We start from the raw sequence: 17,687 nt of genomic DNA on the forward strand, positions 1-17,687 counted from the left end.
CAAGAGCAAAGATAACAAGTCATGTTGCATACTAACCACAAGATGGCACTACATTTTATGTTAGGCATATAATAGTAGCTAAACTGAACTTCAGAAAATGACACTTACCTTGGAATGAGCTATGGAAAGAGTATCAACCCAGACCCTCCATCCTCCCCATTCATACTTTATTGCATGGTATAAAAGAATACGAAAGATGTTGTACACCATCTCAGTAATTTTCTGTTCTTCTGAGTTCTTAGGATTGATATATCCTAGAGAAAACATCCAGTCCTGCCACACTGAACACTGCAGTAAACATCTAAAATAAAATAGTTACAATATGATCACATGGCATTTGATATAAATGTAACAAAAGCATTAATACAAATCACTAGAGAGGTCTCAATATTTCCTTCTAAATACTAATGAAGTTATTACAACTTGTATTCTTTTAATGTAATTTTTCTCAATATCTGATTACAAATCTCTGCATATTTCCCATACGTAGGTAATTAATCCTTTCTGTATTTTTAAATTTCAAACAATACTAAATGTACACAATTATTCCTGTGCACCCTCCATCCACACAAAAAATGTTGATGCAGTGAACAAAAAAAAAAAGAGATGCAGAAAGAACTGTGAGACATGGCTTTGAGATTATGAAGTAGACAAGTTGAGCTCCATCACACCTGAGAAAAAATGCTGGCTACCGTCACTTCTCCGCTTTTGGTTTCAATGCTCAGTTACTTCCTGTTTTAAAACAGGAAGTAAACAACAAGCACGAGGCCCATTCAGTCGGGCATTGTAATCATGCTGCTTCTCCCACACACAGCAGGAGAGAGCAGCAACGTCCGGTTTTAAAAATGTTTCAGACTTTTTCTGGTTTTTCTTGCGAGGCAAGGAAGGCCAGAAGGGGCGGAAGGCACGCAGGAGGCAGACGACGTCATGTGAGGGTCCTACGAAAAATCTGTGAGTGCCCAGTAATGAGCATGCAATAAAACGCTCTTCATATGGAGCTCATTATGCAAGGTGAGAAATAATCCACATCTGCCACCCATCAAGAAACCAGAAGAGAAAATTAGTATGGTACCTATGATGAAAAGGTGTGAAAAATTAAACAATTTGGAAATGAAGTACAAGATACAGAGAAACGGCTGGGATAAGAGCCATCACAAAAATTAATTGGGGCAAAAATAACAGGAAGACCACTTTTCTTCACATGAAGAAACCAGGAAATGAAGAAATATCAATAAAAGACAATATGAGGCAAGAAATGGGAAAAGACAAGACTCCACCAGCTCCTTATACTAGATTGAGTGACAAATTGTGCAAAAATAAGATGATAAAGATATATCCTTAGTATGCTTAGAAGTCGTAAGAAGTTATAGATATTTGCTATGAAGGGGCCATACCGACACACAGATGTGCCAATGGATCCTCCATATGAAGAGGGATTCTGGTTGTCTTAGGATTCCCCCATGTGTCTATGCATGTACATCTATGTAGCCCTTCTATATAGATGCTGCTGACATGGTCAACTAGTATGTGTTGGTGGGTAGAGGGCACAGTCTGCAGGCAAACCCCTCCTCCCCTCCTCATACATATTTGAATGCATGAGGAGGAGCATGTGAAACTCCCCTAATGAAATAGATTGCACTCTTTAAGAGAAAACATTAGTCTTTACATACCTCCTGTTTTCACGGCTATTACTGAAAAGTTTTATCATATCTGATAAAAACAAACGCCGAACTTCCATTAGTTCTGCACTTGGTGTGGAATTCTTTAATAAAGTTGCCACCACCTTGAGAATCACTTTAAAAGAGCAAATGCATACATTATATTTATGAATGAGTAATTTGGAGACAAAGTTACTGTAAAACTACACAAATGTGGTTGCTGTCAAAAGCTGACTTCCCAGAAGTGAGGCCCAAATCACAGTAAAACAATTTATTGCAGTAATTTCAGTAAATAGGTTTATGTCTTTACAATCCCAATAAAGATCCATGGATAAGAGTTCACAATGTAAGACTTGGACTAGATTCAGTTCATGAGCACCAGAACAAAACCCCAAACAGCCCTGGATCAAGCTGGCAGAATAAATACCAATGAGTTTAGAGAATCTCAGAGAAAGTGGGGAAACTGCTGGTTATCCAAGCGTTGTTTCTAGCCAATTCTACTGCTAAAAGCTCTGGTTTAAGTACAGGAGAACGGCCATAAAGATCACTATCAGACATTTGATCCTGGCAAGAAAACCTGCCTCTTAGGTGACACCCTCTGTGCACCCTTTTTAACTGCTGATGCAATAAAGGAGATACCTCGAAACACCCTCTCCTGCAGAGAGCTCTTCCTGCTGCCCTGTTCCCATGGAATGCTCCCCTGGTTGAGATCTAAGGTAAGATCTACTGGCTGTGGAGGTAGATAGGCCATATCACCCTCCTGTGTCTCACCCCTTCCTTGCTGGCAAGCCAGTAGGAGGCCTTGTGGAACTGAGTTCTCAGGCTTGATGCTATAGCATCTCCCTCTGACTCAGAATCAGTGTCAGAGGCTATAGTTTCCCCACTGCCCAAACTGGGTCAAGGACTCAGAATTGTTCCATAAGACCCTGTAAACAGATCAATAGATGATATAGGCAGAAAGGGAGCATTAGAGATCAACAGGGAACTCACTAACATTCGAGCCCCCTGTTCCACAGCCATTTCTAACAACCATATTAAAAATGAATTTAAACTATTTAAAACCTGAGTTTCTTTTTGAAAGAGGGTAGAGTGGGAAAGGAAAGACTGAAGCACCCCAGGGAGAAGCGGCCTTCCTTTCCCTGGCTTGCCTCAGTTCTTTTTTCTACCAGCTTTCTGGGGATCATGGACAGCAGGAGACAGGAAGCCATGCACAGTTCTGAGCATAAAAGCTCTGAAGTCAAGCAGCATCTCCTCAGGTAACCTGACTGTGAGAGCAGTACAACAATGGAACCAATTGCCTAGGGAGGTCGTGGGCTCTCCCGCATGAGAGGCCTTCAAGAGGCAGCTGGACAGCCATCTGTCAAGTATGCTTTAAGGTAGATTCCTGCAATGAGCAGGGGGTTGGATTCAATGGCTTTATAGGGCCCTTCCAACTCTACTATTCTATGATTCTATGACTCTATGAACTGCTAATACACAAGCATGCAGAGGAGTTGCCAAAATAATGCCATGTAAAATATGCCAGACTTTAAAAATTCATTATAATAATGTCTCAAAATGAAAATGTTCTTACTTGGATTCTGAATTTTCACTGTAGAATCTGGTTCTGGGTGTGGCTTATGAACAACTTGTGTACACACTTGTTCCGTCAAAATCTACAATACACGATTGGTTACATTTCCTTCTCTCTCCATTAGTTTTCTCCAATTAGTTATGAATAAATTAGATAGCACTAGAGTTATGTAGTGACTAGAGAACTCATCCACCACCACCACCACCCTACCATACTAAACTCATTGGGTGACCTTGAATTAGCCATTCTCAGTCTAACCTACCATACGGAAATTAATTTATTCAATACGTAACTATACCAGAATAAGATTTCAGGGTAATATACAACATATGCAAATTATAATATAATAAAACAATAACTTCATCATAAAAAGACAACAGTAAAATAAAGAACAATAACATCGAAGCATTATATACCATATAAATTACTTGGATAATTAACTTGGTGTCTAAAACATGTAAAGTGAGGTACCAGGCAAACTTTTTTAGAAAGGGTATTTCAAAGTTGAGCTGCAACAACAAAAAAAGCCCTCTCCTTTATAATTATATAGCCCACTTCTGAGGAAGAAGATACTTCGAGCACAGCCTTAGTAGGAGATACAGGTGTTCCTTCAAATATTTAGTTCCCAAGCCATTTAGGGTCCTCTGAATTGGGACCAGAAACGAATAGACAAATGTATTATTGTGAGCATAAAATGGGATAATTTCATGCATTTTCTGTATGGAGAAAAAGTGGGATACAAACATGATAAATCAATAATTTTTTTATTGGAATGTGTATATTAGTGCTTTACTTCTGGGTTGGTTGTAGGAATGCATGTTACTCACTGAAGAAGCACTTTACATCCCTGCAATGGTCCTCAAAGTATTTGAATATCTTGAGAAATATTACCTATTTAATATTCTTTTTTGAAATATATTTTTATTATTTTTATGCCATTATTTGCTCCTCAAATTCCCTCTTGGCTTGCCTTATTATCCATCTACATGGACATCTTTTTCATTTTATACATTTAGGCAAGTCTTCCACTTTCCCATTCAAGTCCTTTATAACAACCATCACTCTGAAGGGTATAGAAAGGCACCCTTTGGGTCATGTCTATGCCTTTTTCTCTAGTCTATGGTACGCATTTTATTTGAGCCTCTCCTATAGTAGATTTTAGTTAAACTGCTATATGCTATGAATCCATCCAAAGTTACCTTCCCATGCATTAGAAAAAGTACTTTGATAGCTTGCTAATAGGTCAAAGAATCTGAATTATTGCATTTAATAAACAAAAAAGGATTTACTTGACAATGATTCTGATTTACCATAAAATGTATAATATTACATATTAGTTTTCATAGTACAAGGCTAGAATTATACTAACAAAGAAAACATATATTTATAGTGATAACATTAACATATTAAAACATAAACACAATAAAATAGTAATAAAACAGCCATAAAAAAATTAAAAACCAGCAACTGCAACAATATGAATATTTAAACATTTAAATCAAATTAAACAACATTTAAATCCTGATTTTAACGGTGATAAATTTTATGAATATTGTAACATATCTAATTTCAAAATAATTTTTATTTTTTAAATTTGATTTGTTTTTTAATTTAATCTTTTCTTACTTTCTTTTTTAGGGCACAATCTTATGTCTAGACGGCCAAAGGATTCTTTGATTTCTGGGAACCGAGATTTGAGCATCTAATGAAAACTACAAGACAGACAGAGCACACAGAAGAGGCTCCCCTCCATGCTGCAGCCACCCTACATAGGATAGTTGTCAGCCTCCAATTACAGAGGCTGTTGTCTATCTGCATACTATTGCACCCCTAAATTAAAAGATTTCTAGGCCACCTTTTTAGGGTTAAATCCCCATAGTACAAAGCTTGATAGTTTATTTATGTAACATGGATTGACAGGTTGCAAAGGTCTTTGGTTATTTATTTATTATTTATTAAAACATTTGTATCCCGCTCTATATCATTAAAATCTCTATATAAAAGGATACAGCATATAACAATACATACAGTATACACAGCTAAAAACAAATTAAACCATGAACCAAGTTAAAACAATATATAATTTAAAAGCAGTAAAAACAATTAAAATAGTTAAAACAATGTGCCATCTTAGTAAATTTAACCATTAAAGGCTTTGTTTAAAAAGCCATGTTTTCACTTGGCGCCGGAATAAAATTTGCATTGGCGCAAGTTGGGCCTCAAAGGGGAAGGCATTCCACTGTCGGGGTACCACAACAGAGAAAGCCCTCACCCTTGTCCTATCATAGTGTATGTATTGCGCTGGTAGAATGCACATTAAAGCTATATTCAGCTCAGTTAAAGAGGTATGGTAAAAAAAAATAGTACGTGAAACAGAACAGATTCAAGTAAATAGTTTTACATATTTTTGTACCTTCTTTTTGCACATTCATCCATCCATCCATCCATCCTTCATCCATCCATCCATCCATCCATCCACAAAAGCTATGGCCCTTAATTTATCAGAGGGTTAAAGGAGACTGTTTTTCCTTGAAGGGATTTGGACTGGAGACTTCTCTTTCACTTCCAACCAACTTGGGCACAATCTACAGTTGGATGGCTCCAGTTCATGTGTTCATTCATACGTATATTTAATTTCCGCATTAATCCGCTCACTTTTTTAATCCACACAAAAATGTTTGTACTTAAATATTAATTTAAGTACGTATTTCTGAACATTTTCCCCCTCAAAATATGCAATTTAAATGAATTTTGAATAAATGAAAAATGTTAAAGATTAGCATATTCCGATCCACACATTAGTTCAAGAAGTATAGATCAGGTAAGCTCTAAAAGAAATTCACAAATATCACATTTCTCAAGTATCTGCAGCACATTCCCATCAGTCAATAACTGTGAATTCAAGGAAGACAGAGCAATCCTGTAGCAAGAATAGGCAAGACACACACTTCTTGACATTAGAAATGTTTTCAAATGCTAAAGAAAATTAATTGAATGTTGAATTTGCCTTCAGATTTGATATTTACAAATGTTCTAATCATCTCTACACTTTAATTAGAAAGCTTCACATTCTTGTCATGAGGGAAAACATTCTATTCAAAATAATTTAGCAAATAGTTTAAGTATTCATGTACTTTACACAAGATAGTATTTGCAATACTAAAAAGATGTTAGTTATGTGTACCTCATAAAGTGTGTTGTAAGTTGTAATGGTTACAGTATTTGTATGCAACATCAACCTTTCTCCAAGAAGGGTGAACAGACTGTGTGTATGCATGATTTCAACTTTTCGCCTGGAGAAAAATATAAATATAGGATTTATTATACATTAAGCAGATGTATTTTAACAGTAGACAGAAATTAGCATCATTTATGAAATTTGATCAAATTTGCAATGGACACATGAAATCATTTATATCCATATTTAAAAACTAACAAGGGCCTATGAATTGAGATTAATTTAAAGGAATATATATTGCATTTATCATCATTTAAAAGAGACTTGCCAGTTTCATCTTGTTTCTAAGCTGCATAAAACAAATTCTGCAAGCCACAATTAAAGCAAATTGGTTGTACGGTACAACTACGTACATTTAAGCTTGCTGGATGAGATCCTTAAACTTTACCAGAGGACATTTGTTAAGTCAATAAGAATGCGCTAGAGCCTTCTAAAAGAGTAAATGAGAACCAATGATGTGACCTTAGGCCAGTCACGATCTTTCAATCTAACTGACAGTGTGGAATTGTTGGAAGAATAAAATGAGTTATTCTCCAAGTGTGCGACAACTTCATCACTTTAGTAGAGGAGTGAAACATTAAAAAATAACCTAAACTAATAACTAAGTATGTAGGGTTATATCAATATTGATCTAGAAGTTCCATTGATTTCAATGGATCTGTTCTAACTGCTATTAACACTGGATACAATCCAAAGAAATGGAAAAAAAATATTCTAAGGGTTGTATCTGGGCACAGATATACTTAGAGTAGACCCACTAAAATCAATGGAACTTAAATTAGTTATGACTAAGTTAGTTCCACTGTTTTCAGTAAGTTTACTCAAAATATGAATGTCTGGATCCAACCTTCTGCACTTTATTTTGAAAAAGGTAACAGGTAGAAGAAATAAAGGGACAATTATACATGAAAAAAATTAGTTTCATTTGACCAAAAAACAGCTGTAGAAGTACACATTAGTAACTGGAAAAGTCCACTTACTTATGGCCAAGGTGTTTGAGAAAATATCCTAGCACCTTCAGAGCCTGCACCCAGATGCTCTCACTTTTCGAGGCCAATAATTTATAAATTACCCTGGAGGATATTTTTTGTAAAGAAAGAAATTTTTTCAAATTAGTTACTCAGAAAAACACTCGTGGACTTTGGGTAGTTTTGAAAGTACAATAAATCAAGACAAAACTTTTAGCATCCTATACATTTGTATCAAACCATTTTTTATTTTCCTTTTTCATGCTGGAACACAGATAAAAAGAGTGTAGAGTGTCTGGAGATGGCACTTCCCGATTCATACTGAAGCCTTTACGGGTTGTGGGGTGGGGGATCCTCTTGGCGGATGCTTCTAGGTGGAGATTCTACTTCCCTCCATTAACCTAACCCCCAATCTCACTGTACACTGTACAATTAAAAATGAATAACAAATTGTATATGTTCTTACAGTGCAATCCTATATGTGCCTCCTCAGGAGAAAATTTCATTGTTTTGAATGGAACTTTCTTCAAGGTAAGTCTGTATAAGATTGCAGTCTAAAAATATGTAGTGAAAAGTTTGTATAAAGCTGGTACCAGCCTCATTAAAGGAGGCAGTAATGTGACCACTCCTGAAGAAACTTGATCCTGATAGTTGTTTTGATCTTAACAACTTTATCACCACATGTAAAAAAAGATATTGTAGAGTTGGAAAAAGTGTAGAAAATGGCAACTAAAATTATCAGGGGGCTGGATCATTTCCCCTATGAGGGAAGGTTACAACATCTGGGATTGTTTAACTTGGAAAAAGGAAGGATAAGGGGAGACCTGATAGAGCTGTATAAAATTATGCATACTGAGGAGAATGTGGATAGAAAGACATTTTTCTCCCTATCCCATAATAATAGAACCTGGGGTCATCCCACGAAGCTGATGGGTAGGAGATTCAGGACAGATAAGTACTTCTTTACACAGCACATAATTCAATTATGGAATTCACTACCACAAGATGTAGTGATGGCCACCAGTTTGGATGATTTTAAAAGGGGGTTGGATAAATTCCTGGAGGAGAAGGCTATCAATGGTAACTAGTTGTAATGGCTATGTGCTACTTCCAGTATCCAAGGCAGTAAGCCTATATACACCAGTTGCTGGGGAACCTGGGTGTGAGGGTGCTGTTGCACTGTGTCCTGCTTGTGGATTCCTGGTCTACAGCTGGTTGGTCACTGTATGAACAAACTATGTATGATCCAAACTAGATGGACCTTTGGTTTGATCCAGCATGGCTCTTCTTATGTTCTTATGTCTGTTGCAAACATCCCTTTCCTGGGCAATTTGTTCAAGCAAGTGTTTGCTGATCATCCTCTCTTGGATGAGACTGCTTTTATGTATCCATTTCAATTAGGGCTTATGCCTTGTTTTGCCACCAAGATGGCCTTGGTCACCCTGGGTGATGATCTCTGTCAGGAAAGAGATAGGAGGAGTGGAATCTATTAATTCTCCTTGATCTCTCAGTAGCTTTTGTTCATCAAAAGAATCATCAAAATTCTTCTCCAGCAGCTGTCCGAGTTGGTGTGGGCAGTACTGTATTCCACTTATACCTGGATGCCCATTTCTAGAAGGTGATGTTGGGGGATTTCTACTCAATTCCCTGACATTTTTGTTTCTGGGTCCTGCAGTGTTCCATCGTCTCCCTCAAGGTATTGAACGCCTATGTAGAACTGGTGAGTGATGTCAGTTGTCTGGGGATTTGGAAGACATTGGCATGAATAAGCAGATGACATGCAGCTTTTCTTTTCTTCATACTTCAGTGAGGTGATACAGTAAGAATGGCAGACAAGTGCCTGGTCACAGTATTAGACAGGATAAAGATAAACGAAGCTCTATCCAGATAAGACAGAGGCACTGTTAGTAGATGATTACTATGTCTGGATAAATGGTGTTTAACCTATTCTGGTGGTTACATACCAGCAGTGGGAATCTCCAGCTCTCCATGCCTTAACAATCAGCCTGGCAACGTCCTACCACACCCTCCTTAAATCCACACCCTCAGTAAATGTGAGAGGTGAGGGCTCTATTGAGAAACGTTGGAGAGTGTTTTAATTATTATAAAATGCCACCTAAAAGTTAAAACTGACAGAAGGAGAGGGGGGAAATAAACAAACTAAACACAGGGAGAAAGTAAATACTTTATTTATTTATTTATTTATTTATTTACAGCATTTATAGCCAAAAGGTCTCCCAGAGTGGCTTACCAAGATAGGCAGCATGACACTCCCTTTTCTCAGGTTACAATCTAGTTTTAAGACATGACACACAAGAAATAAGGTGTGTGTGTGTGTGTGTGTGTGTGTGTGTGATATAATTATAATTGTAAAAATTAAATGCTGTTGGAAGCTATGGTGACAATTTACTTCCTCTCCTGCTCACATGACAATTGGTTCTAGTGGAATCTGTGAGGGGAGGAGGTTCCCAATTCCTGCAAGTTGAAGCAACAGTGGCTGGAAAAGGTGGAAATGGTAATCCATGGCGTACAACTCAGACATTAATAAATATTGTAAGCGGAAAATGAAGTAATATCTTCCTAAAAAGAGACTTAGCTCTTTCCAGACAATCACTGTTTCGTGCATTACGTATGACATTTGTTCAGAATAGTGTATGTTTTCCCATTGGGATAAAAGAATGAAAATGGGGAGAAGATGGGAATGACATGTTTGTTATTGCTAAACATATCAATTTAGTTTTTACTGCAGTGATATCAAATATTCTGATGACCCAGTATTTTCAACCTGAAAAAATGTGACCACCTGAACATTATATCAGAGATAAAATTCCAAGAAGAAAACATGGTACTATATTGTTTTATTTTAAATTATTCCAATTTATTAGATTCTGAATTATATATTCACAGTGCACTATCATTTGAAGATATAACATTTTAGGGGGCGGGGAATCATAAACATGCTGCTATTTCTGATTACTCATTTTATTTACAGGGAAAAGAAGAACTGGAAAGCTAAACTAGGACTGCTCAGGTGGCACCTGAGGAGCTATAGGACAGTATAGACTCCCCGCACCACTGGCAAAGCCATAGACACAGCTACACCCTTGGGAGTAAGAATTCCAGTGGGCAGGAAGGGGAAGGAGGAGGATCTACTCCATCAGAGAACCTCTCTGTTCCTGTCTCTGTCCACCACCTAGTAAGTAAGCTAGACAAGCTTGACAGGGGCAGCCCAAGCACTCCCACTGCCTGAAGTGGGGAAAAAACATGCACTTCCACTGCCCCGACAATATCTCCTCCACCACCCTCCACCATATCTTCCCACACACACTGTTGTGTCTACCCTGTCACTTTTTTCTGGCTGATGTGGCGCTACAAAGAGCAACCCCCTCTCTCACTTTGAGAGCATTGTCAACGTGAGCCACAGGGCATGTGCCTGAGAGTGAAATAGGGAGCAGATGGCTGTACAGGAGAATCTCATCAGGTTCTTTCTCACTGCCCCATTTGCCACAACAGGAAAGGGGGGCTGCCAGGATTCTCTTAAGAACTCTCTACCATCACAGAATGACCAGCTGCTCTGGAGAGCCCTCCTGGTTCCCCTTTCCCGCTGTGGCAAATGTGGTGGCAGGTGAGCGGCTGGCGGGGTTCTCCAGAGCACTCGCTGGCGGAGGCAGTACCCCCTTGCAGGAATGGAGAGCAGGGGAAGTAGTGCAATTCATCGTTCCTCCTGCTCTGCTGCCTAAAGCTGAGGCTTCAGCGTGAATCATGGGAGAAGTGGCCTTGTGGGCTGAGAAGTCTGTTTAGCTGAATAGACCAAAGGCTCTGAGGTAGGCGCCCTCTGTCTACTGAGCATCAGTTCCTTAGGACTGTGTTCTTAAATAAGGCTTATTAATTTCAGTTAATCTTACCGTATCCCATTTCGTTGATCAAAGGCAGGTATCATAGATGCTGGATGTTCAGACATTAAAGCTACAAGCAACTGAAGTACATCATGAATGTTTTCATCCTACATGACACATGGCAAGAGAACATATAACTGATCTTAGAAAAATGCTTTTCCACGAAGATTACAGTTGAATAAAATCAGGACAGCCACTGTCTTCTGGCACACAGTCTACAACTTAACACAATAGATCAGGGTTAGAAGATCTGTATTCATAATTACTGCAAACCTACCTCGTGCATTGTTAGCAAGTAATTCAATATACTTTGTAGTTCATCCTCCTTCACTCCTCGATCCTACACAAATTGATTAATTGATATTGGTTACATTTTGACCAACTTAAGTTTTCATCCTAAGTAAAGTTTTATTAGAAAATGGTTATTAAAACATAAACGTATTAAGCTGCCTTATTCCAAGTCAGACCATTGGTCCATGTAGGGCACAATACTATGCATATATAGAGGGGGGGGAGCCTACAATTCCCAGCATTCCCCAGCCAGCTGGGGAATGCCAGGAGTTGCAGAACTTTTTTCCCATCTAAACATGTATAGGACTGCACCCTTAGTTCATTTTTGTCTAATGTAACTGACAGCAGCTATCCATGTTTTCATACATGGGTCTTTCCCAGCCCTGCCATCCTAGGATTGAACCTGGGAAGTTCTCGAAGCAAAGCACGAGCTCTTTGAGCTATGTCTCCTCCTCATAGTGTAACATGTAAATTATAATGAATCAAATAAAGCTGATTAAAATGTAAACACCACTGCAATTTATTTTTATTTAGCCCTTACTAATTCAGATCTATTCTTCTTGCATTCATGTTTTACCTATGAGTTTTCTACAGCCAGCTGATTGGCCACTGTGTGAACAGAATGCTGGATTACATAACACTTTGGTCTGACCCAGCATTGCTTTTCTTATGCTTTGTGTTTTTATTTTAATTATTTTTAGATTGCTTTTAAGGGTAAAATCTGTTCTTAGGCCTCAGCTAGACCTATCTGTTATTGCGTGACGGAGGGGTGAAGTTCTCACGATGTTTTTATCGTGAGATCCCTGCTCTGTTTATACATAGCACGTGATGGCCTTGGAAGGAGAGGACGTCGTGCCCACCAATTTGTTTTCTTTTAAAGAAACAGAAGATGCACATGAGCGTTCGTGCGCAAAAGGTAAGTTTTCTTTTTTTAAAAAAAATCCCCGCTCTCCCCACCTCCGATGGGCGCAGAGCTCCTGAGGAGCTCTGCACCCCGTACACGGGTCCCAGCTCCTTGCGAGGAACCAGGACAAACCGCGATGCCCGCACACACATTCTGTGGTCTCAGGTTCAGCCCGAGACCGCGGAAAAGCAGGCCTAAAGTGTAGGGTGAGATCCCGGGGCAAAGGAAGGATCATCCCTCCCTGATCCCAGGATCCCCTGTGCGTCATGTGAATGCACAGGGACTATCCCAGGGATTGCCCCGGGATTTTGCCCCATCTAGCTAAGGCCCTAGTTTACTTACTTTATATAAAGGGAAGAGGCATTTTTGATAATACTGTCTAGATTATGGGAAGTAGTGAGAGGCAATGTGCCATATGGTCCCAGGTTCAGTCCCTGGCATTTCCATTTTTTCCCTTAGGATCAGGTAGCTGGTGCTGGAACTCTGGAAAACTGCTGAAACCCTTTCCTTGGAACCCAGGAAAACTGCTGTCAGTTGCAGTAGACAATACTGGGCTAAATGGTCTGAAGCCATAGAATATGAATTTAGGCACTTTCTACTTTTAGCTAAAGAGAAACGAAAGCTAAAACAAATACATATTTTTTCAGGAAAAAATAAAAATCCACTTCACCTAATAATCTTAACTTCTATAATGTTCTGAAAGAATCATAGAAAAATATGTATATTTGTAAGCAGTGTGGGGTAATTTAATATATTGTGAAAATATATTTTCACAATACAACATTATTTATTGCTCATGTCTGATCTTCATGTTTAAACACTGGCAATATACACTAATATTCTAAAGCGTTACCTTCAAAATAAGTTGTTTTAAAAATAGAAGCATGAATGCTCGTAGTGATATGATTTCCTTCTGTGATGGCCGAGGGCCTTCTGAAATAAATAAAAAGGAGAGCCTCAAATGTAACATACCCAACAGTTTTAAGTCATTTCAGTTGATTACTTTATCCCTAAGATTCTACTTATTTTGTCTCGCAAGGGCAAGAAAATTCTGCATCCAAATAAATTCAGAATCTCTTTTTTCACTTTGTATTTCAAGCTAACAACCCATTCACCATGTCAGTATTAAAAGCCTCCATCTTTCCCTGCTGTTTTTGTTTCTGCTCATACTTCTTTTAGAGCTATTTCATTATAATCCACCCTAAATTAACTTTATGAACCATCTGTTACAAAATAAAACTTTTCTGTATTTACAGTGCAATACTATACATGCCTACGCAGAAGCAAGCTCAACCAAATTCAGTTTTAGCACTTCAAGCATTATAGCACTTCTGGGACAATCTGAAACGAGTATAAACACTCATTTCTGGAAGGAGACAGGTTGGCAGAGCTCGCATAAGGGAGCTCCACCGATCTGCCTCCTTCTAGACACTAGTGTTTCCGCTCATTTCAGAGGTTCCCCTAAGAAACGCTAAGTCTGCCTTGCATAAATGGTGGGTACTGCTTGTGCAATGCAATTGGTGAGGTGGAAAAGAATTGGCAGGGGCATAAATTGGATACTGCCCTAGGAGCCCATTACTGGCAGACCATCAGTATTTTTATTATACTTACCCAAACCTTTAGGAGTAATGCCACTGCTATCTGCAGGATTAACAACCCAGTAGTAGTATTTCAATGTGTGCATTAGCTGTAATACTGTTCCTACTCTACGAATTGTAGTGTAGATTGTAGCAGTGCCAATGAATTCAGCAGACAAGTAGGTATACAGTGACAGCTGCACCTGAAGAACATGATAAAAAGAACACATGAGATTAATAAATCCAATTTCCAATTTTAATTCTCAGTGATAAATACAGTATAAACAAAAGAAATATATGCTATTTCAGTTTTGTTTTCCTGGCCTTAGCTAGACCGGGCTTTTTCACAGGGCGAACCCTGGGATTGTTCCCGTGCGTCCACATGATCCTTCCCTTGCCCCGGGATAGAGCCCTCCACTTTGGGCCCGCTCTTTCTGTGGTCCCGGGCTGAGCCCAAGACCGCGGAACGTGTGGCCCGTTGCCGCAGTTTGACCGCGTTCTGCATGATTATTCATGCGGAGCTGTGCACGCCCATCGGGGTTAGGGTGGGGGGAGCAGGGAAAGTACTTAAATTTTTTAAAAAAACTTACCTTCAACGCATGAGCGTTTGTGTGCTCTGTCCTCTTTAAAAATAAAAAATGGCGGCTGCAACACCTCTCTTCCTGAGGTCGTCGCGCCTCACGTGTAAACGTAGGAGGGATCTCGCGTTAAACACAACGCGAGATCTTCCCTCCTCCGTCCTGGATTAAACAGTAGGTCTAGCTAAGGCCCATATTGGCCATAGGCCATAACAGAACTGCAAGTACAATACATTAAACCATCAATGAGCAATTTCAACCAAAATTAATCAGCATTACCCAAGGAAGTCAGTAATTCACAACATGAGTTAAAAGAAATTTAGACTGGAAGAGGGAAGAAAAATATTGGCTGTTTTGATTGATTCTCTCTCTCTCTCATAAATGCTTTATGTGGACATCAATATGTTTCTGGCTGCAACTTCATATCCAACCAGTCCACCAAATGGATTCAAATATGTAAAGGGGGAAATAGCCCAAATTTTTGTCTATGTCTTGGTTTGCTGAATTGTTAGTTTTTATTATGAGACAAATTTCACATCTCGTGCTTTGATCATTAGATATAGAAGTTCCCTTTTTAGTCTTTCTTTGCAACAAGGATGTGTTGGAACGTGTGTGTACCAAAACACACCATTCCCAGTAGCATTAAAATATCTTACTATTTTTAGGAATATTTTATGCTTCCCATTTAGAAGCAGATGTATAAGTGTCTCTGTGATGTTACATGTGCATATATTATGAATTTGTGGTAATAAACGTGTATTCCTCTTATGACACTGTATTTATGGTGAGTATATCTAGGGTGAGTGTGGTATGAGTGACAGGAGGCATATGTGAGATGATTGGCTGAATGAGTGAGGGTAAAGTGTGTGATATATAAGCAGGGTGCTATGTGTGTGGAAGACAGGACTTGTGGTGAGGGAGATGGTTGCAGATAGAGACAGGGATAGGGTCTGTGGAGAGTGTGAAGAAAGAGCGTTTGTGAAGCGACAGATTGTGATAAGATAGAGGGTAATTAGGATTTGAGTGGATAAAATTAAAGCTGTTATTTATTTTTTCAACAACTTATTTCTGTTAAGAATAATAAATACTTCTTTATTGTATAAAATCCTATACCTATGGCTCATGGCTACATAAGGGTAACTCTACTAAGGTGAATAACAAAGTTCAGAATAAAGCACAGCTCAGGGATTAAATGTTTTGCACCTGAGGTAAAGATCTGGTGGCAGAGGTACTGAGCCTGTGTGGTGCAAGGTGTTGCTTGCCATGGGAAAGACCTTATAGAAGAGGTATTCTCAACTGAGAAATAGCTGGGAATGCCACAATCTCCTAATTTGGGTGTCTCGCACTACAAACGCACAGGTTTTTAACTTTCTGTATTATGCAGAAGTATCCTAGACATTTTGATATTCCCATGCGAGAACAAGACATTTGATAGTCCCAACTAACTTTACATATACAAAGAAGCTGCTAAATTTTCTAGTGTATCTTATTAAATAATTTTATGATTATTTAATAACATATACTATAAAATGTATTAATAAATTTACATTCCAGCCTTCAAAAAAATTATCATGACTTACAAACATCAACATAACAATGTTACAAGAAAAAAATAAATGAGCACAAACACAGATCAAATTCAGAGTTAAAATGTCATTGATTTTTTTAAAAAGCCTGCAAAAATAAAAAGGTCTTTGCATAGCACCAAAAAGATATCAATGTAAGTGCCAGTTGAACCTCCTTGGTGAGACCATTCCCAGGATTCAATAAATCTACTCCCAAATTCTATCAAATTGACTCTCCTTCAATCTTCTGTTCTCAAGGGAGTGGGGGGGGGAGTGCTGTACCTTATGCAAGCTAGGCTTTTGCAATCACACACACACATAGGCCTTAGCTAGACCTAAGAATTATCCCAGGAAAATGGAGGGGTCGTCTCTGCCTGCTCTCGGGATCCCGTGTGTCATTTGGATGCATAGGGATGATCTCGGGACAATCCCAGGATATAGGCCTGGTCTAGCCATGGTCACACAAACCAGCACTGCCTCACTGCTGTTTTTTTTGGTGGGGGGGGGGGGCGGCAATGGGAAGGGACAGAAACCATACACTTTTCATCCCCATAGAGGAAACAAGCCACAGTCTCTTTTCCTTTGACTCCGTTTCCCCCTAAGAATCAGCAGCTTTCTTAAAAAACAACAACAATGCAACTTTCAGTAGAGAACTCCTCTCTCAGAAAATTGGAAGGCCAGGAGAAAAGGTTTCCATCCTGCAAGTAGGGCTTTGGAAGAAAGCACCAGCTATAAAGAAAGAGGGGACATAAGACAGAGTTTCTATTTGTTCCTCTCCCTTCTAGTTGGGTGTTTGCAAAAAGCATTAACGAGGCATGCTGGCACTTTCTGCAAGAGGAAACTCAGAGGGAAACTCTTTCTTCTTTCCTCTATTTCTTCCCCTTTTTGCAGGGTGTTTGCAAGAATCATCATGAGGCATGGATCCAGGGAAGGATGGAGGTCAGTGACGACATAATCTAGGGTGACCATATGACCAGATTTGCCCAGATTTGTCCGGGCTTTTGATGGCAAATCCGGGAGGGGTAGGGGAAATCCAGATTTTTTTCAAAGAGCAGCTCTAATGTGAATTAACAAAAATGCTTATAACTCCATCATTTTTTAAGATAAAGACATGAAACTTGGCACAATGGTAGCTCTTAGGAAGGGCTTTAGTCATACCAAATTTGAAACAGATCCGTTCATCCATTGATTTTTTAGGAATTTTTTAAAAATTGAGGTTTTAAAATTATTTTTAAACTGTCATTTTTAAAGATAAAGAGCTGAAAGTTGGCGCCATGATAGCTTTTAGGTAGAGCTTTAGCCATACCAATTTGAAGCAGATCTGGGGCCAGTAGCAAACCCTGTTAACAACAACAGCAGCTTGCAATGAGTGAAGATACAGTCAGAAAACATATTTGAGGGAAGGGGAGAATGTAACACACAGAGTATAGCAAAAGCTT

The 17,687-nt window shown here is 38.8% G+C and overlaps 1 protein-coding gene across 1 annotated transcript in view; it reads right to left on the reverse strand.

Annotated features, from left to right (window-relative positions):
• Positions 1-17,687, reverse strand: part of NBEA (neurobeachin) — a 459,425-nt gene that overhangs the window by 350,581 nt on the left and 91,157 nt on the right. The window contains exons 13-21 of the mRNA XM_063126967.1: positions 14,140-14,308; positions 13,382-13,461; positions 11,611-11,673; positions 11,343-11,440; positions 7,450-7,542; positions 6,416-6,524; positions 3,232-3,313; positions 1,671-1,794; positions 109-301 (exon numbers count right to left, since the gene is read on the reverse strand). Of these exons, the coding sequence (XP_062983037.1) occupies positions 109-301; positions 1,671-1,794; positions 3,232-3,313; positions 6,416-6,524; positions 7,450-7,542; positions 11,343-11,440; positions 11,611-11,673; positions 13,382-13,461; positions 14,140-14,308 (1,011 nt within the window). The remainder of the gene's footprint in view (positions 1-108; positions 302-1,670; positions 1,795-3,231; positions 3,314-6,415; positions 6,525-7,449; positions 7,543-11,342; positions 11,441-11,610; positions 11,674-13,381; positions 13,462-14,139; positions 14,309-17,687) is intronic.

This window comes from Elgaria multicarinata, chromosome 5 (genome assembly GCF_023053635.1).
Source record: "Elgaria multicarinata webbii isolate HBS135686 ecotype San Diego chromosome 5, rElgMul1.1.pri, whole genome shotgun sequence".
NCBI classification, from domain to species: Eukaryota; Metazoa; Chordata; class Lepidosauria; order Squamata; family Anguidae; genus Elgaria; species Elgaria multicarinata.